At 40.5% G+C, this 23,257-nt stretch overlaps 1 protein-coding gene across 2 annotated transcripts in view; it reads left to right on the top strand.

The window, feature by feature from the left end:
* Nucleotides 1-23,257, top strand: part of CLIC5 (chloride intracellular channel 5) — a 76,943-nt gene that overhangs the window by 37,089 nt on the left and 16,597 nt on the right. For both annotated transcript variants that reach the window (XM_063423701.1, XM_063423709.1), the window contains exons 2-4: nt 7,446-7,555; nt 7,897-8,022; nt 9,352-9,458. In XM_063423701.1, the coding sequence (XP_063279771.1) occupies nt 7,446-7,555; nt 7,897-8,022; nt 9,352-9,458 (343 nt within the window). The remainder of the gene's footprint in view (nt 1-7,445; nt 7,556-7,896; nt 8,023-9,351; nt 9,459-23,257) is intronic.

The following is a 23,257-nucleotide window of genomic DNA, read 5'->3' as shown; positions in this document are numbered from 1 at the left end:
GTGTAGAGGATGATTGTTATTTATCCATCAAGCCAAGAATGAAACATCTGTATTTTCAGTCCACTATGTTCTGAAATACAGGAACTTTGTGCACAATCTGCTATCAAGAGCTATGCTGAGAATGGCAATTTTTGGTTATGAAGAATTTCAAGATTTTGCTCTAAATTGCACTAAGTCTAAAAAAACCATTTTAAAACATTCACAGCATTACTGAATAGAGGCTGTGGTGGGTTTTTTGGAGGAGGGGAACTGCAGCAGTAATTTTAAAAGGAAATTTTGGCTGCTGGGTGGGCTGCTGGGCCGCCAGGAGCCCTGTGAGTCCTGCTGAGCTGCATGTTGTGACCTCCCAGCTTTGTGTGGTCCCAGCACCCTGTCCTTGGGGCTGGCCAAAAACCACAACTCCAGGTATATTCTCCAAGGTGATATGGCCAAAGTATTTGTGCATCTCCATCAGGTATCTGCCAAATTCCAAGTGAGCTCCTCAAAGAGTATTCTTCCCATGGAGGTTTTATTCTTGAGCACTCTGAATTTTTTGTTTAATTGCTCAAGAAAATCACAGTCAGTGATACATCCCCTCTTACTGAGGCTTTTGAAATCAGCTTTTCAATTTGGGTGGCTTGTGGCATGATTTGCCAAATGTAGAGGGTTGATACTTGTGAGAAGTCAGCTGCCTTCAAATTGTCTCACAAGATCTAAAACTGTTAGCCACTCTGAAAATGTCAGCCTGTATTTAGCACCCATCCTTTAGCTTGTATTTTGCTGACATTAAAAGAATATAAATACATGCTCTATGTGATTTCTTTATACAGTGCTGCTGGTGTTACTTAATGACTCTCACTCTCCTGGAGGCTTTTCCCTTACATATCACCCTGTGAAAGTCAGTCTTGGTGTTCAGAAGTTCCTCACAGCAGAGCAGGCTGGAATATGGTCTCTTGGAAAAAATATTTTGGTACCGAACTTTATGTGTATGTGTGTACATATATATATATATATATATATTTGTATATATTTGGTGTAGGAAGTTTTGTTATAGTTCCCACTAACTCTGATTATCTAATATTAAATTATCATTGGGTTGACCACATGCAAAGCTAAGTAATAGATCTACAAATATAAATGAGTTGATAATAATATCATGTTCTAGGGTGTCAGTCCAGTCTGTGCTCTTCTACTCTACTGATATTTGTCAAGTCATGGAACTTTAGAAGAAACCAGAAGAGGTGATGGAATAGCATGGAATCCTTTCCATGTAATCAGACCATTCACCCATGTCTAGTCTGTAGTTTTCTAAATCTAAACTGCACATGACTAATTGGAGTCCTCAGACATCACAAGGTTTATTACAAAGCAAAACTTATTTCATGCAAGAGCAAATACAGTGGCCAGTGGCTCCAACAAAGGCCTTGAGGTCACTGAGACCTATTTGTGCAGCTATTCTGCCACCAGGACCTCAGCTGATGTGGCAGATGAATCTGACCTTTAACTGTGAATATCCTAAGCCATCGTGAAAGGATTCTCTGGAAGAAGCCAACCCATTAGGACTGATCCCTTCCTGCCCATGCTGCCCCTCGTGTGGATATAAAAAGTTGAAAAACCATGATTTACCAAACCCGTAGATAACATTTGTCATGTCCTAACTACATGATGCCCATGGGGTCTCCAACCTGCAATTCCATCTCCTGAAAGTCCTGAATGTCTCAAGAGTACAAATGCATCTCTTCCAAAGCTGCAGAGATGTGAGAGTGCAGTGACAGCTCCTTGTGGATCCTCAGCCCTGCTGACGTGCTGCTCAGCTGGTTGGAACCCGGTGTGAGAAGCCAGTTCCCCTCAAATTGGCCGGCAGTGCAGACCAGTTCTGCTTATGTGCATCTGAAATACATGCCTGTATGTAATGCCAAACTTGGACAGCATTTTGGCTGGCTTTTGGGGAGCTGGCTAAAGAGTCTCACCACTTCCTTTTTGTTTTGTTACTACCCTGACAGTCTGTCAGGCAAATGCTCTATTTTTATTTGACATCTGTGCTCATGGTCCTCTTCCATGTGTGTGCTTAGGAATATATTCCTGCTCTATCTTGTCCTCTCTTCAAAGGCTGCTGCCTGTGTCTTCTCCTGGCAAAATGAAATCTCAGGAAAAGTCCAATGAAGTTAAAATGCTGCACAGCAAATTTATGATTGTTTTTATAGGCCTGGATTCAGGAAAGTACTTAAGTATGTGCTTAAGTCCTATTGAAATCAACAGGACTTAAGAACATGCTTAAAGGCAAGCATATACTTCCTCTGAATTGCGATGTATTTCAGCACATGCTTAAATGCTTTCCTGAACCAGAGCCACAGTCAACACGAGTGTCCTGTGATATACAGGGCTTGTGAAATGAGATTTACTTCTTACTTAAGACCTACCAGTGCTGCTCTATGAATGTACAGTTCTTAGCTTACCTCTAGGTTGGTGGCAAAAAGCTCACTGGCTTTTGCATTTGGATGAGAAGCTGGGAAAGAAAAACAGACAAGAAAATGGAAAGAAAAAATAACCCATATTAAAGCAATACCTTGGCATGTCTGATCTCATGTTGCAACCCGTGTTTTTTCCCTACAATGGAGATTTGTGCTATTGTGTGTGTGGTGTAATTACTAAGACAGATTTTTTTTTCTTATTAGCACAATAAATAGGATATTTCCTGGCCTGCTTTGCGTTTCCAATAGGATTTTCACTTCCCCTTTGGGTTCTGAGCGTAAGGAGAGTAAGTGTCAAAAGGCAGGAGCTTTCCCAGTTTTAAAACAGAGAGGGTGTAACCATGTGTAATGTGAGCTCTGGGTTTGATTGTAGGGATGAAGAAATCAAATCCCTCCTTAATCCTTACTGGGAAGCATTGAGGTGAATTAGCCTGCTTGTTTTTGTTAACTTGTAAAAATCCTTTTGAAAAAGAAATATATTTTAATGTCATCAAAAATATCTCCTTGCTTTACCCCATAGTCTAACAGACCCCTGGACCACATGCAGAGTGACCTCAATGCAGTGAGAAATGAAAGGAGAAGGAGAATAGATGAACCCAAATACATTATTTACCTGGAAAACCCATAGTGCCTTGTCATATGCAATTCTTTCCAGTGCTGCCATTTTTAAGCTAGATGCTTAGTCATTATTATTTATGGTGAATTTCTTTAAAGTTCTGTATTTTGGGAAAAAATGGAACTCGTCTTTTTTTCCTCCCTTAAGGTTAGTTAAAATAATATACAGTTGTCTGTGTGTGTTGCAGTCCCTGTGCATGTCCCAGTTGGAGTATTTTTGGAATATGTATGGAAATTTATTCCAGTTATTTCATTTATAGCAAAGTATTAGCTTGAACTTGAGAAGAGCTCCTTGTTCACATCGTTCAGCCGTGCTGTGCAGTGGTTGGAAGCTTTTGATACTGCCATGACTTCACAAAAATGCTTGACACAAGTTCATAAAATCACTGAGACTATTTTTTCTCCCTCCTGAAACCACCTAAATTTTGTTAGTTAATGTGTTCATGCAACCCCCACACATGCACACAAATGTCATTAAGGTTTAATTAATTCACTAAAAATAGCTGAACTTTTTAAGGAGGAGCACCTTATAATTAATAAAGGAGAACATATTGTTCATTCTTGCCATTACTCAGACAGAGGGAAGCAGCTGGTGTGGCAGTAGGCTTTTCCTGCTGTGATTATCCTGAGTTCCAGGGCAGGACCTTGCATCACTTGGTGTGAAGGACAGAAACAGCTGGAGACTAAGCAGAAAAGTGCATTTTTTGAGTAAGTAAAGTAATAAAATTATGTTTGTGGGAAGCAATGGGAGCAGAAAGTGCTGTTTCCAAGATGGAGAAATGTAAGTCTCTAGAAATTCTGTCTCCACAAACTCCAGACTTTTCTGGGATCCATGTTCATCCCACTTAAAATGAAGACACTCAGTGGATTCAGTCAAAGTGAAAGGTGGACAGATTCACCTTTCAGATGTGCATCTTGACCTTGCCCACACAAGAGACTTTCCCTTGGGCCCTTCCTTCCGAAGTTAAACTTCAGTGGGGTGAGTAATGATTGGCCAAAGAGTCTCGCCCAACAAATCCTCAAATCTATTATACTTTTCCACGGTCACTATGGGAATTTGCCTTTTCAGGTGAAGCTTTTCTCAGCTGGGAGTGCACTTTAACAACTCCATCTCCTTTATCCTAGTGCCCACAAAGCCTCAAGTCTGTCCCTAGCTGCAGTCTTTTATTCAGAATTGTCAGTACTGTCCCTAGTTGCAATCATTATATCAGAAATATCCAATATTACTGGCAGGGGGAGTGCATATGTCACCAACTTGCTCCATTTTATAAGTGCTTCATCACTTTTACTGTGTTTCAGGGAAGCTGCATGAGAAAGCTTTTGTGAAAAACAGCAGGGATAAATGGTGGTTCTCCAGCTTGTCAATTATTTGTTCTTTTCTTTCCATCCACTGCTTGAGTTCTTGATCTTGATGAAGGTATAATTTAATTCCTGCCTTTCTGAGCCCTTACCCTTGGAAAAATATGTAACAGGTTTGTATTTAGGCACTACTGGGGGTACTTTAAGAAAGCTGGTTTTCTTTGAAGCTCAGAGTGACTAAGCCTGGGAAGTTTTCTTTCTCATCTCCTTCTGGTAGTTAATAGACTTCACGAGGGATCTCAAAACACTCTGATAAGCCTTTGAAGTTGTTACCTACCAAGGTTTTGCTCTTTCTGAATGCTGAACATTGAATTACTGACTGCTGTTAGAAGCAATGGGAAAGGGTTCACAAAACCGACAGAGCCTTGCCTATAATTTCCACAGAAAAAAGGCTGAATATAATGGATAAATTGTGCTGCTGGGGAGATTTTGATTGTGTTCCCTTCTCTGTCACCAGTTTGCCTTGTGATTTGTGGTAGAATTTTCAGTTATGCCAGTCACATGAGATCAAAACCCATGCGTTAGTCTCCATCCAAATCATGAGCCTGGCTTCCAGATCCTGGAGCTTTGAACAGAGATCGTATCATACTTTTTCTTTATTTTATCTTATGTTTTTGGGATTTCCTCTGCCTATTCCCAATGCTTCTCTAGCAATAAATGTTTCCCGTTGCTTTTGAAGTGTTGAGAAGGAATGTTGACCTTTTGAGACTATTGGAGGCCATGTTTGACCTAAATTAATTTTATTTTTGATCACCAAGTCAATCTTCTTTCTTCCAGATTTCACATCTTCTTCCTTTCCCCTATGACTTCTGAGTCCTTTAACCCCACACAGCCCATCACTTCTGTATCTTCCTTGTCATTTTTGTTCTTCCAGGCACATGGTGTAACTCTTGGAGATCTCCTTTGCTAAGAGTTGGACTCAGTGATCCTTGTGAGCCCCTTCCAACTCAGCAGATTCTGTGATTCAGCTGATTCTGTGATTCAGCTGCTCTGTCCTTCCTTTAGTCCTCTGGTCTGGGGATGGTTTTTCATCATTCGCTTGAAGGACAGAGAACATATAAGATGTAGGTCTGGGTAACCCCTAATCTTGGCATGAGAATAAACAAATGGAAGGAACAAGGATATTGTGTTCCTGTGTCCTTCCTGAGAAAGATGAAATTGTGATTTATGACTAAGATGGTAGAAAAATCAAGGTGAAATTTGGTGTCATATTGCTGTTTTCTCAACATAGCATTTGCCTCTTTTCAGCAAGGGCAACAAGTCAGAAGCTCCTGGCAATGGTTTAACAAGCTAAACCGAAATCAGAAAATGTGACTTGGCAGTAATTATGGCATGCACTATGGTGGTGCCTGGAATTCCCATGGTGACATTGTTGCTGTTGCCATGAAATTTGCAGAACAGAGCTAATGATTTAATTACTGAAATTTTGCAAAACCAGGCTACTCACACCTCAGGTAGATGGGAGATGCATCCTCTCTTGCTCATCCTCATGCCCTGCCACACTTTCACCCACCTTGTTTGTTGATCCTTGCATAAGCCATGTGCCAGACATATTGCAGGTCCATAATTTCAAGCAAAACTGCAGCCAGACTGTTCCCCCCTATATCCAAGTACTTCTGGAGTCTGAGTGCTTGAAACTGAATCTGAACCCAGAACAAAACTCTTTACATAGCTCTGAGCTTTGCGACAGGTTGTCTCCAAGCCTTGAATTCACACTCTCCCCATAGTCTGGTGACAGGAAATATGGAATTTCTTTTTAAACTCAGAATTGTCAAAAGTTGCATTCAAGACATGAGAAAGGTTATTGATGCCCACCAGAAAATCTTTTGGCTGAACATTTCACAGGCAAGGCCTGAATTTGTATCAACTGGACGTGTCTCAAAATGTTTCTAGTTGTGCTGGGGGTATTTCACAGAGCTGCAATAATTAGAAGGGATTTAGTTCTTTAAGACAGAGAAATGCTACCTCACAGCTTGAATATTAATAAGAGAAAATTTATGAGAGCCAACAGAGTAATATAATATTGTCTCCAAAGGAAAAGGGCATTTATTTGCTTATCTCTTTCATCAGCCATTTTTGGACACACACTGTGCTTAAAAAACAGTTATGCAATCTATGTGGGTCAACAACGGAAGGTTGGTTGCTTCACCAGGATTATAAGAATCTTTTAGACACAATGGTACCACAAATTAAAATGGAAATCTATCAAAACAATTATCGTCCTGAAAGCTTTGGCCACAAGCATAATTATTGTAGAAGGATGTTGTCCTTGGCCGCAGCTTTGGCTCAGCTTCAGCTGGTATTATTTCTATCCCTCCATGGCTCAAAGTTAGAATTTACATGGCTAAGGACCATAAATTTTCAGAGGAAAAAAGGAGCTGTTCCTCAATGCTAACACTAGCAGTTTTGTGTTGTTGTGCAATGGTTTGTAGGCAACTCATTAGATACTAGAGATAGGAACAGACAATGTGGTGGCTGAAACCTGCCTTGAACCCCCAAAGGATTCAGATGGAGATTTCTGTCTGGACCTGGCTGTTTGTGTCTGAGACAGTTGTTGATGTGAACAAGAACAAGTCAATGTCCAGAGTTTTTGGGTTTAACTCTGAAGTACATGATTTAGATAATAAAACAGTGAAGCATATATTCAGTGATATCAACTGCAGTCTACAGACTTAAATAAAGCAGAAGTCAGGTCCTGAGTTCATCCCCCCTGTCAATGAGGCAGGCAGTCCTGTAGGGATGAGAGTAGTTGAAAGAACACCCTGGATGTTGCCATCAGCAAGGGACAGCCCCTTAGGGATGTCCTCAGGAGAGGCTCCATGTTGCATCCTTGAGCTCCTGAAAAAGACTGAATCCTGCAGTAACTCAATTCTTGTTGATGATAAACTATATGAAATAACAAGCATTGCTGGTTATTTTTAAAATGCTTATTTTTTTCTTTCACCATCCCATTCTCCATCTTGAGGGAGGTAAATGAGTAACGAGTCTGAAATCCCCTTTTCCTCTCTTTCTGTCCCCCAGGCTGGAATAGATGGAGAAAGCATTGGGAACTGCCCGTTCTCCCAGCGTCTCTTCATGATCCTGTGGCTCAAAGGAGTTGTGTTCAATGTCACCACTGTTGATCTGAAAAGGTAAAAATTATTCAGTTTAATTGAAAATAGGTGTATTACCCAGTGTTTGCACTATAGAAAGGCCCCTCCAAGTTAAATCAGATTTTTATCTGGCCTAGAGGGCCTGTGGTGCACTACAAAATAGTTGGGATTCAGGTTTGGTTGTTGTTTTGGGGTTTTTTTTCTTGCTTGTGGAATGTTTTCATATTAAACAGGGTGCTTGGGGTAGTTTCAAAGTCTTCCAACCACAAATTACAGGAGAGAAAAAAAAAAGAGAGACTGATTTTTTCAGAACTATAAATATCTGTGCAACTACCCGACCATAAAGATTAGTGATTTCATGACTTTTTCTCTGCTTGTAGAAAGCCAGCTGACCTGCACAATCTGGCTCCTGGGACCCACCCACCTTTCCTGACATTTAATGGAGAAGTCAAGACAGATGTTAACAAGATTGAGGAATTCTTGGAAGAGATTCTTGCACCTCCAAAGTAAGGCCTTTGGATTTTTTTTTCAGTCAATATTCCATTTCCTAGGAATGAAAGATGTCCTAAGAAGAGTTCCTAAAAAGCAGTCCTTCCTACAACCTTTACTTACAGGAGTAATATTTATTTATGAAACTTGCTGGCTTCAGTGAGATGACTTCCATGTGTGAAGGTTACTTATGTGACTAATAACTGCAGAATGTTTTCTCTGTACACATTTCAGGATGCCCTTGTATGCAGAATTAAGGAGACCAGAACTAGAAAAAAATTGTAGGGGTCTGGTGGCCACATTTTGCAAAGCTAAAAATAACTTGGAATAGATGCTGAGAATTGCCACACAAAATATCTGTGCCAGGAAAAGCATTTTACAGTGAAAAACTGGAGGTTTCTGGGCTGTATGGTGTGTTAGGAAGGTTGGAAGGGGAACTGATTACAGAGGATGAGAGGCTCTGGAGGCAAAAAAGTGCTCATTATTCTAGTCAAGAAATGACAAGAGCCCATAACTGGAAGTTATAACTAAAATAATTTAGATTAGAAATAAGGCCCAGATTTTTTCAGTATGAAAAAGCTACCAACGAAAGGTTTAGATTTACCAGATATGCCTTAGTCAAACATTTTGGACTTAATACAAGGATAATGGAAAAAAGAAATAGTTGGCTTGTGAGTTGGAGCTTAGAATTTATGAATCCATCAAATTTGGCTTGGTTCCTTATGGAGCATTTTACCTCCAAGTGAATCAGCAGCTATAGGGCAGTCCTGAGGCAAGTGATCAGGCATTTAAATTTTCTATGCTCTGCTCCAAGACCACTGAAGTCGGTAGGAGTCATTAGTTTGTGTTTATCTTTCAAATCAAGGTATTCCTTTTCACCAAATGTCTATAAAAAGCAATGCAGAGACTGGAACATTTATGTTCCTTCACCTGGCTAATCCTAACACCCCTTGCTATTCCATCCTGGACTGCATTTTCAGAACAGGGGATTAGACATGACTGCCATTCATAATGGAGAGATCTGGCTGCCAAACTCCCCTGCACCTTTCTGGAAATTTTGGCTTTCTTCTGATTTAAGGCTGATTTTGGTTTGTGGTTACATAAAGCACAAGTGCAATTGCCTTTGTCTTGGCTCCATCCCTGTGTAACTCCCCACAGCCTGCCTTGACAGACAGATAACAGATACTGATAAGAGGGTCTTGCCAAGGTGTTGTTTTGAGATAATGAGTGTTAATTACAGTTCTTCAAACAGGAGATTTTTCTCTGTTCTTGTAAGTTATATTTGTAGCCATCATAGTGATGCTGGTAACAAGATGTGACTCTCCCCACTGCTTTTTCCTGCTCAGGTACCCCAAACTGGCTGCTAAGCACCGGGAATCAAACACTGCTGGAATTGACATCTTTTCCAAATTTTCTGCATACATCAAAAACACAAAGCAGCAGGATAATGCTGGTGAGTATGACCACTGCCAAATATGCCAGGGTGTTTGTGTGCTTGGAAGTGGAAGAATTTCTCTATTTTCTCATCATTTTATTGTAAACTTTGTTCAGATGACTGATCAGGTACGGCTGCTGATCAGCTTGAGGTGGTTGGTTAGGAGAACTCAACTCACATGTCCACAGCTGAATTAGCTACATCTGCAGTAGTAAATAAAAGAGCCACAGAGTGTTTGGTAGCCTCTTTACCAACAGCCATGGCATGACTCCTGCCCATACAGCCCAGTTTGCTCACCAGAACAGGATCCCTCTCTGCTTACTGGAAGAGACTGGTGGCCTGTGCTACCTCCTCCTCTGCCCCAGCACGGCTTAGAGGAGTGTATTGACCAGACCCAAACCTGTGAGAGTAACTCATGCTTTATTAGGTGTTGCCATCAGGCTCTTGGCCCTTTTATCTTATGATTACATTATGCTGTTATAGCTAATTTGCTCATATAAACCAAGTTATATCAAGCCATTCCATATAAAGTAATTAAAAGAAAGAAGTGAATTTAAGAAATGTAATTGCACTCTGTAAGCTCCAGATTTTCCTTCATATTTGTTTATGAAGGAGTCCCCTAGAAGCCAGATGCCATTCATATTTATATGCATCCCACACTGTCTTCTTAATAAAATTGCTATTTTTCTCCACATTCCTTTCCCGTTGGAGAGGCAAGACTTCAGCGAGTCTGAGCTCCTGTTGCTCCATAGAGCTGTGGATTTACACATCCCTATCACTTGAGATGACCTAGTAGAATATTTGCAGTCATTCACTGATGTACCTCCTCCCTCATAGTACTGCTTTCACAGAGAGAGACCTGTGGCATTTTTAATACCTTGGGCTTATATCATATTATTCAGAAAACACTAGATTTTGCAGATTCCAACTCTGCCACACATTTCATCTGTGCAATTATATTTCATTGCCTGGGGCTGACCCATGAGATAAAAGTGGATAAATGATGATTTATGTCAGATAACAATCTTCTCTGTAATATTTTTGAGTTGTTAATAGAAGGAAATAATTATAGTTCTTCTCAGTGATGCTGAAAACTTGGGGTTATTTGTCTAATGCTAATGGGATGCTCAGCTAACCTTTATAGGAAGTTGTAAAAGGAAGATAAATTAAGAGTTAGATTAAATAGATGTAACAATGAAAGTAAAATATCTTGGCCATTTACAAGGAAGTTTTATGGTCTGCTGTGCAACTGTAAATCTTCAGCTGTGCTGCCCCATATGCACAGTTCCAACTCCTGCTTCTCAGTGACTGCAATATTCAAATCCCTGGGCTCACAAGGGCTGGCATCTCCAGCCAGGAATAAATGGTTGTCCTAGAGGTGTCTGCATCTGGCCATAAGCAAGAGCTGGAATTCAAGGTGTGATATCCGCTTTGGTGAGATAAGAAATCCAGCCCTGAAAAGCACTCCACATTTTCAGAAGCTGCAGTATGATTAAAGAGAGCTTTCCCTCGTTCTGCGTAACAAACTCTTGGTTTAGGTCCCCTTTAAATGAAAATTAAGCACACCAAAGTTTTAGAGATGAGCTGTTAAGCTGCAGGAGAGACACAATCTTTGCTCCCTGCAAACATCCTCACTCCTTTTTTAAGTTAAGTAACCCTGGTTCCTGCTCCTGTCTCATCCACACACTGCAGTCTCTGAATGTACTGATGCTCAACTTTCCTCTTCAAAGTAGAGAAAAGCTTTTAGCTTGATTTTTTTACAGCTGGAGTGCTGCAGTGCTCGGAGAATAAATCAGAGATGGGCAGAGTAGAACTGGGCCTTTCTATCTATAACTATGTTCTTTCTATCAATGAAGGAAGGTCTCTGTCAGTGCAGGCCTCAATTTCAGCAGGGTAATTGACTGTCAGTTTTCAAGGGCTAAGGAAGAATAGTTTCTCCCTAATCCCAGAGATGTTTCACTCACCTTCTGTCCTGTTCATCTGAACAACAGCAGTTTTTCTGAAGGCTGGTTTGGATGGAGGAGAATGAATTGGTCAAAAAGTAGTGGTGTTAAATTTCTTGAGCAGTGAGTAGACTGTGCGCAAAGAGGAAAGGAGAGCAACACTGTGTACATATTTCCTAATTAAACTATTTATTTTTGATTGGTGTTTCATAATTTTTTTGTAAAATTGCAACACTGATTCAAAAGGGATCTGAGGCTCTGGCACTGATCTGGTGCATATCATTTTAGAACAGGCCATACTGCATTATTCAAAATAATGGAATTGAATCACAGAATCCCAAAAGCTGTAAAAGACCTTGAAATCATCAAGTCCAACCTTTGATCATGACCATGTCCATTAAACCATAGCACTGAATGCCACATCCAGTCCAGTCACTTCTTGAATACTTCCAGGGATGGTGACTCCACCCCCTCCCTGGAAAGCCCATTCCAATGCTTAACAGCCCTGTCAGTGACTAAATTCTTCTTGATGTCCAGCCTGGCCGTCCCCTAGTACAGCTTGAGGTTTTCTATTGAAGTAAATAATTTTTATATTGTATAAATATTATAGACTATTATATTTAAATGTTAAATAAATTCTATATATGATATGATATGATATATGGTATTTTTTATTTTTCCTATATAACAGCAGAAGTAGTTGTATATAGATCTGTTGCCAAAAAAAAAAAAAAAAAAAAAAAAAAGCATTTTATAAACATAAAATGCAATTAGGTGAAATCCCTCTTCCTGTCTGCACATGAGCAGGTGAGATCCAAAAAGAGCAGAGACTGCTGCTTGTGGTTATCATAATGGTTTCTGCAGCTCCCAGCTCTGAGATGAAGGTGATGATGAAGGTGATGTGTGTCTCATAGTCATCCTCTATATCCGACCCTGCCTCCAGCTGATTCCAGTGCTCGGGTTAATCTGGAAAGCCACACCAGTGACTGGAACATCAGTCATCTGATCAAAACACAAATAGAAGAAGAGTTGTTAATAAGTTAAAAATAGATTATAGGACCCAGGTCATTATATAAACAACAATTTTCATTTCTTTTAATTGGCAATGGAGGCAGAACAGGGTGGGGCACAAGTCAGCAAGGTGGCTAAAGCACCAAACATCAAGTTGTTTAAATTATGTTCTCTTAACTCAGGAGTCAGGGAAGTGAATTCAATAATGTGTGGGATATCAGGCTGGGAATTTGTGGCATCATCCTCTCTCTGTCTGTGAAAAGTGTGGCTTAGGTGTAATAATTATGTGTGACCATTCCTCACAGGGTACTGGTTTAGGACAGGTCTCATGGTGTGTGCAGCTTTCACCCCAGCCTGGGGCTGTTACATCTCTGCAGAAAAGTGACACGAAGTGGTTGGGATAATTAATGATATTTATGCAGCATGAGGGTTCTGGATGTGAGAATTGATGAGAATTTAATGCACAGTGAAGAAAAGTCCAAGCTGCTGTCCCTCGTAGCAGAGTTTGCCAGGGCCATGGAGAAATGTCACAATTCAGCCACTGCTGCCCATGTCACTCCAGTATTTCCTGTCCTGAGAGCTCTGGCAAGATGGCACTGCTAACAAAGCCTTTACATAGCTGAGTGATTTTTTCCCCCTGATAGTGGAAAAGTCAGTGAGGAGAATAGGATATTGATAAATCCTTGTTTTAGTGCGTGAGTCCTCGTCTGTGAATGAACAGATGCAACTGTTTGTAGGTCTGTTTCTAAGATTGTGACACCCTCTGCTGGCAAATTCACGAATGTATAAAGCAGCTTTGCACAGGCAGCTTTACAACCAGGGCGGAAACATCCCCTTAACAAAACAGGGTTCTTTCTGTCAAGATGGTTTCCTCTTACAAATGTAACCTTGTCCAAAGAGCAGTGTTTCATAGTAACCTATCACTTTTGACAAAGTTTTCATGGAAAAAATCATGTTTTTTCTGGATGAGTCAGATTTACTTTGAAGTAAAAATGCTTTCACATTACAGAGAAAAATGGTGATTTTTTTTCTGGATTCATGCAGTACTTCATTAGCCACACACCGTTATGTTTTATGCCTGGCACAGAAGCAGGTGATAACCTTCTCCTGTAAGTCAGCATGGCAATATGTTATTGATCGTGATTCATTTACTTACCAAAGGTATTTGGCAGCAAGGCTGCCCTGATTTAATAGTTCCCTGAATTTCTGATTCTATTTTTCCATCTTTGTTTTCCTAACTTTTCTGTCTTATAAAATAAAAATGTTGAAAGTTTTGGAACGGGCTGGCGAGGGCTGTAAGCCCAGAAGCAAACATGCTCATGCCATATCAAAGTCCCACCACTTTTAAGCTTCTTGAAAGGGAAAGAATTGATTCCAGATTCTCAGGATGTGGCAAGCTGTGTTTAAAGAAAGTGTATGCATTTATTATTTCAAGTCAGTTCAATCAGAACTTGATTCCTTCCACCCCCGTGCCACTTGATAATTTTATAACAGGCCTGTTTGAAGGAATCATCTCCTCATTGTGGGATTAGATCTGTGTCTCAGTAGCACCACTGGATTGTTCAGTTCTCTGGCTGTTGTCACCAGGCTTCACCCTTTGTGTCTGAAATGACAAGTGCTCATTCACACTTGGACAGGAGTCCTTGGGAGGGTTCAGTGCAGCAGTCTTGAAAATTATTTCCTGGGCAGTCTTGCTCAAGTTTTCATGGCCAATTTGAGAGTTTTTTGTTGCTTAGTGATTGTTTAGCATCAAGAAAGAGGTCTTGTCAGAGCAGAGGAAAGTAAGCTGAGGTCTTGTGTGTTTACTTTGGTTCCTCTGGTTGATGCTGAGCAAGTCACTCATGCTCTGTACAGTCACCAGGGAAGCAACAATTTATGTATTCATTGGAGGAGGATGAAATCTAATTAATTGGAATGCTGTGTACATAGTCAGCATCCTGCTTATTATTTTTACTTGCGAGACTGTGTACTGCAAACCAAGGGGACAACCTGGGGTAACCACCCATTAACTGTCCCGCCTAAAATTGTGAGTTCTTTGGCTCATAGAATGAGCCCTTTGATTTCATGTAGGAGTTTAAGAAGTTGTTCTTGAATGGAGTTCTTAGGGGGCACCAGCTCCAGTGTGGGTGGGCGCATTCATTAGTGGCACGGAAGGATATTTCACTGTACGGCTCCTCAGAAGGCGCTGAGCTGGGAGACCACCAACACGATTTCGTGCAGAGGAATTTCCAGCCGTCTGACCAGAGGACTCTGCTTGTCTGGTTTGGATTTACATCAAGAGGCCAAAAATAAAAGCGCATTTAAATCATTAACTCACATGTGATTAAATGCCGTTCACCTCTTTCAGTAGCTCCATCACACTTTGTGGTTTGGTGTGTGAGGTGGGAAATGTCTCTCTCGGTGCGCTGTGTATGTACACGTGCAGTAGAAATGCACTCACACACACAGGGCTGGGATTAAAACTGCCCTACATCAGTTTTACACTGTGGAGTTACCCCTGCTAAGCAGAGGGTCAGACCCACAGCACAGGTATGTGCACAGGCTGAATTGTGCACAATGACCCTTCCTAGAAGCCATCAGATGCCTCTTGTAATAAGAAGAAAACCTGTTCACGGCAAACCCCAGCTTAGAATATTCACAGTAATCCCAGCTGCATGGTCAGACCCTCTGTGGCACCTGAGCCAGGGGCAGGAGCTTCTTGATGTGATGGGGCAGCCTGGGACATGCTGACAAGGCTGGTGTGGTGTGGCTGAGCAAGCAGGAGAGGGGAACATCTGTCCCCAAAGCATCTCCCCCCATGGTGGGGAGGGTCAGGGAGTCCCTTCCAGCCTGGCTTCTCTCAGCCAAAGGGGTCATATTATAACTGTTAACTGTGCTATGGCTTCTCGTGAGTCTTTGGTCCTTCTGACCTGTTCTGTGCCTTAAGGCTGCACCCCAGGAAAGTTCCTGGCAAAGCTGTTCTTGAGTTTGCCAGAGCAAGTTTGAGATCTGTCTGAGTGATCTCGTATTGATGGAAAGTTTCCTGTGACAAGGATCTTGAATCACACTCTAATTCGGGACCAACATTCATGCTTTATGCTTTTTGAACAGATTTTCAAGGTGCCATATAAATGTAGAGGTAAAAATATACATATGTGAGTTATGTCTGTGTATCAACTTGCCTTTACATTTTTTTATTTTTTCTCTTTAGTTGAAGAATTTCCATTTTCCACTACAAACCCCACATTGGTCCAAGGCCCACCACAACCCGCAATTCATTTTGTGGTGTGACAGTACCAAGTTTTCTCTGTCATACAACCAGGAAGGGCTAGGAAGAGCTTTTAAAATTGTTTTAGAGAAAATGACTTGCTTCACAATGGAACATGTCAGGATCACAGTTCTTCTAGTGGAAAGTGTCCCTGTCCCTGGCAGGGAGGTTGGAAATAGATGACTTTTAAGGTCCCTTGCAACCCAGGCCATTCCATGATTCCATGCTGATTCCATGATTCTTTAATTTTGGCCTTTTGAAGCACACAAAAAAACCTATTTCAGAACATTTTAAACAAGTTTTTATTACTCCCCCTGAGCTGAATAATGTTGGGCTCATGGTAGCTAAAGTGCTTGGCAGCTTTACAAAACCAGCCCTAATATAAAAAATATCCAGTCTTTAAAACATATGTAAAATAGCTTTTCTGCAACATTTGTGGCACATAAAGTACCAAATACATGTTGGTGAGTGTGATATAAAGCTTTTATTGCCATTCATTTGGGATGACCCACATAACTCACTCATGATACGTTAATAAAACTGTTCACTCTGTCTCCTTATAAAAACACATATAAAGACCACTAAAACTGTGGTGTAGCTTTGTGCTAACTTGTTAAGAAGTGCTGCAAGTTGCATTTGTCATCTGTCCCAAATTGCTTTATCTGCTTTCTGCCCAGTAATCAAAGACTAAAATGCCCAGGAACAGCAGTTTGCAAAATAAGTTGTCTTGAGAAATAACTTCTTGAAAGTTCTCAAAATCCTGCTGGCTGGAGGCCCAGAGCCATCAATATTCTGTCTGATATCAGTGACAGCTTTAAGGACCAATATCTTTTCACCCACCAAAACTGAGAACTGAAATGTTATGCCATTAAAAGGAAGAGGTTTTCAGTTTTCTAAAATAACACACCATCACCTAAGTCTGAGAAACATGTACCTTACAAGGGAATATTTCTGAATGTTCTGTCTTCTGAGACCTTGCTAATTGAGGAATGAAGATTTCCTGATGGAAATGTGAAAAATGCTATTTGAAAACAACACAAAGGAATATTTTCTGTAAGTCCAGATGTGATCAGGCTGCAGGCTCTCCAAGGCAGAGACTTGGTATGCCTGCTTAACAGTCTTGCATGCAGCCATTCTGGGAACAGTAAATACTTGCAGTAAATTTACTAACAGACACAATTTTCTGACACATCTGTGCTGAAGCAACTTTGAAGACATGGAATACCATAGGGAGGAAAAGAGAAAAATAAAAAAAGAAAGAATATATGCATTTATATAATTTAAAGTTATAGAACACGCTGAAGTCCAGAAGGTTGATGACATGATGAAATTAAGGCACTTTCTTAAGCCTTTGCTGAGTCAGGGCCCGTATGCATGGCCAGGCCTAGAGTAAAACACTTGCAATGGGAACAGTAGTTGGCAGACACTCTCCTTTAAGAGGGAATTATTTCCCCTGTGTGTTTGAATATTCCTCCAAGTGCTGCTGGCTTTTCTGGGATGCTTTGTTCTGTTTCCCAGCCGAGCTCCCATGCTTGCACACAGGAGCAGCAGCACAGCTGGAAGTGGATTAGAGCAATCTGGCAGCAGCAGTCCTGGGAGGAATTAAGCGCCTTGGTGCTGGAATGGGAGGCCTAAATTACATTATTACTTAGAATTGAGTTTTAGCTTCATTCCTCTATGGTTTTGCCCTGGAGGGTAGCTCCCTTCGTTGTGATAGAGTTGGTGTTGTCTTGAGTGTGATCCCCACAGCAAGGACCTAGATGGAGTTATGGCCTTGCTCAGTTCAGTGTCCAAATCTTATATAATCAAATGTTCGGGTTTAAACACCCAGCTGGTCTTGATGTCCTGACAGGATTGTTCACAGGCTTATATAAAGTCATTGCAAGCTATCACATGGTAGAAAGCCCAGTGACTGTCTCCTGGAAGTCAGTTTGCAAAACTGTTGATGACTTCAAAGGGAAAAGAATTGGCCCAGGATATTTTTCTCCCTAAACAGATTTTTTTTTTTAAACGCATGCAAATGTTCTTCAAAAAATAACAGGGAAAAGAAGAATGAGATGTAAATTAAAATCAATGTTGCTAAGTTGCTTTATTATATATATCTTCAGTCATTAACTTTCAGCCTGAAATCCATGCTAGAAATGAGGTGACAAAGTGGGAATCAGAAAAATAATTCTTGTAAAAATATCTTGGACTTTGAGGCCAGAAGGATCTTTGTGTTATTTACTATCAGCCCCTACAAATCACATCCCAGTGAATTTTGCCCATTGAGCAAACATGCTAATATTCCATCCTTAAAAGGATTTAGTTTGATTGAGCAGAGAACAGGAGAAACTGAAGTGTCCTTGGTGCACTGAAGTGTCTTTGGTCTTTGAGGCTTTTTTCCAGTCCTTGAGCACTCTTACTGTTTTCCTTTGACCTCTTGCTGGAATTCCCAATGCCTTTTTCCTTTTTTCAGCTGGGGACACCAGAACTGGGAAACCGTTTTTAATACTTGCCCCTGCAGCTCAGTTGCAGCAGAGGCAGTGTGACCTCCCTACTAATTCATGGATTATTTTCATATGTCCAGACTTAATTGTAACTGATTTTGCTTCTGCTCCTTTCAGGGAGGTTGAGGCATGATCCTTAAGTCATTTCAAGGGGCTTGAAACAAAAAAAATCTCAAAAGCAGAGAAACAATGGGAAAGAATTAAGATGTGACTCATTTGAAGATCCCATAGTCTCATGGCTTTTTGTGTCTCAGAAACAATTTTTGAACACCAAAGACAGAAAATTCTGGGAATAATAAATAAATCATTTGAGACTGAGATTTCCCAAGTGAACTGAGGGATCTGGGAACTTAATAGCTTTAAAATTTCATCCTCAGGTGCTGCTAGCTAGGCATTGCTCTGTCTCCCTCTCATGTGTCTTCACCAATACTGAAATTAAATAACATAGTTACAAACAGGGGAATGCAATTGGGATTATCCTGGTGTAAACAGAAGCAGACTTTATTCTTCTACATGACTAGAATTGGAAGAAATTGATATTAAAGATTCAAGCACCAACAGCCTGAACAGGAACAAATTTCTTCGCTTAAATCTTGGAACACAAGGGGTCCCCACAGCACTGCTGCTAAAACCCAGCTGCACTCCTACCAGAATCTGACTTTACTCGTATTTGAATGCAGATACATGAAGTTAGTTTTCCTTTGTTAGTCCCAGAATCGTCTTATTTGCTCTTTAGTAGTAAAACAAAAGTTTAAACTCTGAATGAGCACACTTAAGAATCGAGATAGCGGAGAAATAACCTCATACTATAAATAAAGTGTGTTTATAGTCTGCAGGGATTGATTTTATTTATTTGGGTTTTTTTTCCAAGCTCCTGATGCAAATCAGCTGCTGCTTGTCTGCAGTTGCTTTAGGGACACCTGCACAAGACTAACGGGGCAGAGGTCAGGACTGGGCCCTTGGGGACGTGCCCTAGAAATGATGCTTGTCACTTATGTGCTGCTACAGGGTCATGATGATTTGTGAAACCCAAGCTCAGTGCTGTTCTTCCCAGGGCACTTGTAGACCAGTAGTTTTACATTCACTTGCTTCCTGCCCTCAGGGTCACTTGGACTCCTAAGAGACTTGGGAATGAAGCTTTCCTTTGGTGTCATTCGAACACCTGGTTTTCTTCTTAAAAAACAACATTTGAAGGTGCTCTGACTGCATTCTTCATGATAATGTTACAAGTACTGCATTTATTTCTTGCCTCCATTGTAAAAATGAATAAAAGAGAAGGAGGAAACCTGAGTTTTCAGTTTAAAAATTACAAACAAATCAAAACAATCTTTCTAGCTGCTTGAATAACATCTAATTTACTATTTAAGGCATTATTGATTCACCTGCTTTGCTAGGTTTAATTTGGGAGTAGGACAGATGGTATCACAAAAATAGAAAGATGCCAAGATGCCTCTTCTCTTTTTTTATATTTACTGTTTATCATGTCTAACCTGAAATATATTTCCACAGCTGGTGCATTACTGCTTTACTAATGTAAAGTTTGTGGCCAAAGAGTATTTTATTTTTATTTTGTATATAGAAGGCAAGGCAAATTATTTAAATTACTTTTACAAGGCCATATAGAAAAGCTGGAGAAGAGACTCAAGTCTCCTAAATCCATGTAACCTCTTAATACTTGGATTGTCCTCTGTCTCAAGAAAAGATAGCTGGGAATTGAGCTTTCATTTTTTCTCATTCCTTCTATGGAGGTTTAGAGACATGTCTGTCAAAATATCCCAAACTTTTGGGGTGAAGCTCTAATCAATCAATCAGTCAATCAATCAATCAGTCAATCAATCCACATCATCAGTCTGTAGATGGGGTGAGAAGGGAAGGGAAGAGAGATGATAAGAGTGGGATCATTTAATGTAAATCTGTCTAAAAGTTATATATTAGTCATTCAAAAGTCCTGGTTTATTTCTGATCAATGGAGAGAGACATCAATCCGTTTCTAAAGGGCATTTTGGTTTTTCTTAAATTATGAGTCTGAAGTTGGGAGAATTTTCTTTAGAGGTGACCTTTCTTTCATTTCTACCTATAAGGGATACTTGAACAATTAGGTCAGACTAATTACCTAACAATTAGATGGCTGAAGTCAGGCAAGAGGAATCTTACCCATAAGCAAATCAACAGATTTTTGATGTGTCCAGGTTTCTGAGGTGCTTGGGGCATCCCTCAGCTGTGTCAGCTCCATGTTTCTCTGAGTTCTGGATGAAATGTTCCTGGGGCTTGGCACCTCCATTTCTCTCACTGCACATAGACAGAACAACGTATATGTGCCTACATGTATAGTAAATATGTCCCTGTTTAAGCCTGGCTCAGACCATGTCTGAAAGGTGATTTATGCCAAGTTGTGTGGCTGTTTCCATGTGTGGCCCTGTGTTTTTGTGACTCACCCCATTCCTGGTGTTTGCTCACCCCAACACTGACCGGGAGTAAAAAACCCCTTTTCAAGTCCCAGCTCTGACTTGTCTGGAGGATGAGCATGAACCCCTAAAACAACCCCAAACCAGGAAAAAGTGGAGTTGAGGAATAAGAGACACTAATTTATTTCTCTTCTGTGTACACAAGCAGGTATTTGTTGATTCATTAAGTGGGCAGAGACAGACAGATCACGGCTTTTCCACATGGCTGTGTGGGCATTCACCTCTATTGTGGGAACATGCATAAGTCTCTTTTCCAGTGAATATTGAATTATTTATCTGGACTGGAACATCTTTAATAGGAGAGCTGAATCACCCCAGAAACTCCCTTTGGCCCAGACTTAGGTATCTAAATGCCTTGGATGCATGGGAGCACACAACCTTCATTCTCCTCTGCATTTCCACTGCTCTCTCAGTGACCTCCCATTCATTTGCTGCTCAGACATGGGGAATTTTTGAGGCAGAAACATGCCTGGAAAGGATGCTGCAGTGCTCAAATGGGCAATGTATTTGCCCTGTGGGGAGTAAACCCTAATACTTAAGTAACTTTCAAAAAATTGGAGGTATTATCCTAGATCACTTGGGTGAACTGCGAAATTACATTCAAAGGGAAAGATTCATCTTGCCCGACTTCACCTCCCTGAAAGTGAGGTGTCTAGTCTGAGCTAGTCCTTTAGGTTTCATCTGCAGCAAGAAGGGCATGTGTGCAGTGAGTCACGCTGGTCTGAAGCAGGTGTCTCAGGCAGTCGGATGGAATTACCCTCTGGAGATGCTCAGTCCCCCTGAGCAGAGAGGGAACCCACAGAACCAGCTTAGACAAGGCACCCGACTCTTAAATGGCTGAACAGAAGAAGTCAAGGCAGCACTCAGATCTCAGGGGTTTTGTTGAAATCACAGGGGGGAAGATAAGCTGTTCAATATGGAGTGCAGAGTCGTGTGTATTGCAGTCATGGCTTCTCCACGGAGAAGAATTAATCTATACAGATGAAAGTTACAATACTCTGTTGAGCCAGCCTGGAAAAAAAAAAAAGGGCAGGATGGAGAAAAAAGAGAGTGAAAATATGAATCCTTGTTTTTTAATCAGACTGTCAGACTAGTGGAATGATATTATTTTCTTACCTTAAATTGCTGTTCCTTAGCCTGTTCCTCTCTCCTACCAGAAAACAGTATTGGGTCTCATATAATATCAAACTGTGAATCTGGAAGTGATCAGGAAAGGTGGTTTGTTTTTTTAAAGGAAAAATAAATCTCAGCTGCTTTGATTGAGACTGTGAATATTTATGTACTGTTCCCCCTTTTCCCTCATTGCGTATTTCACCAAGTTCATTTGTGTGTGTTACAGGATAAATTTTACAGGAGGGCAATGGAAGAAAGCAGTAAAAAGGGAAAACATCAATCAGTGATCCAGGGTAGCAGCAGGAATCGTTCATTTTTGTACATGGATCATGGTTTGTTGTACTTGCCTAGGCTTGACAATTAAGAACCTTACAGTTGTGCCGAGATCAGCCTCAGGTAGTTTCAGATGTTGACTACAAAAGGCAAGATGTTGCTGGGCTTCAATCACTCTGAAGCCTTCTTGCCACAGGGATAATCACTTAGAAAGAGAGCCATGTACTTGTCCTTGACTTGGAGAAAATGGTCTGTGGAAAAAGGTTTACCTAATAAAAATGCCATGAGTGGTGTGAGTAACCTGATTTATTGGCAAATGTTGGTGGAATTTTGTGAATAATAACTTGGTTTGGACAGTAAAAGTATTTTCTGTCAAACTGTTTGAAACAGAAGGTTATTCTCCTTTTAATTTGGAAATATGTTAATTTTGAAGATTACCAACATTTAAAAAGTGATGTGAAAATGATTGGATGTCTAGGCAAGCTTAACCAACCATCCCCAAATATCACTTTCTTGTTTTCATGTTTGTTTAGAAATCTTGCATTATTTTGCCTAAAGTTTTTTTTTTTTTAATTAACTATTTTTGCTCTCTTTTCACATAAATCAGATCGTTATTATGTTCAATTTGCTTAAAAATCCATTGTTCTTAGTACTCTGATTGTGCCCTCTATGCTTTGAATCTCTTTCCATAATAACTATCAAGTGAAATCCTTACCCTGCAAGAGGATCCACACAAGCACATAAAAAAGGAGTCATCTCACCTCATTTTAGCTATTTTAAATTTAGGTAGCCATGCTCTGCTATGAGAGAGAGTGAGAAAGATAGAGAAAGTGAGATTGAGGCTTCTCTGGTGGTAATTCAGCTTTTCCTAGGCTACTATTTTCGGATGGAATGATTTGCCTTCCAGTGGCTCGTTCAGGCCACAGAGATTGGTGTTTATGTGCTTTGTCTGCTTTGCTGTTTCTCCTTGTCCCAACATTAAACAAGGAAGGAAATATTTGGAGTTCAAGGAAGGGGAGAAAGCGTCCTCGCCTGACCTCTGCAAATGCTGTGGGTGTGGGCAGTCTGAATCAGTTTTACTTTTTCCAAACAGTTTTTCTTTTACTACTTTCTAGTTACTTTCCATTTTGCTTCAGCCTTATTTGACCCACAGCAGACAGAGATGGAAACGACCAATGACGCTGGAAGTTTTATGGCCAGTATTATTTCATGGCTCAGATTAACTGATTAAAATAGTCTCTTTTGGCTTTAAAAGCTTCTGGAGAAATTCTAATTC

The sequence above is a fragment of the Prinia subflava genome, chromosome 2 (genome assembly GCF_021018805.1).
Source record: "Prinia subflava isolate CZ2003 ecotype Zambia chromosome 2, Cam_Psub_1.2, whole genome shotgun sequence".
In the NCBI taxonomy this organism is placed as follows: Eukaryota; Metazoa; Chordata; class Aves; order Passeriformes; family Cisticolidae; genus Prinia; species Prinia subflava.
Note: the sequence above shows the minus strand (reverse complement) of the source record. Positions and strands in the feature narration are given on the sequence as shown.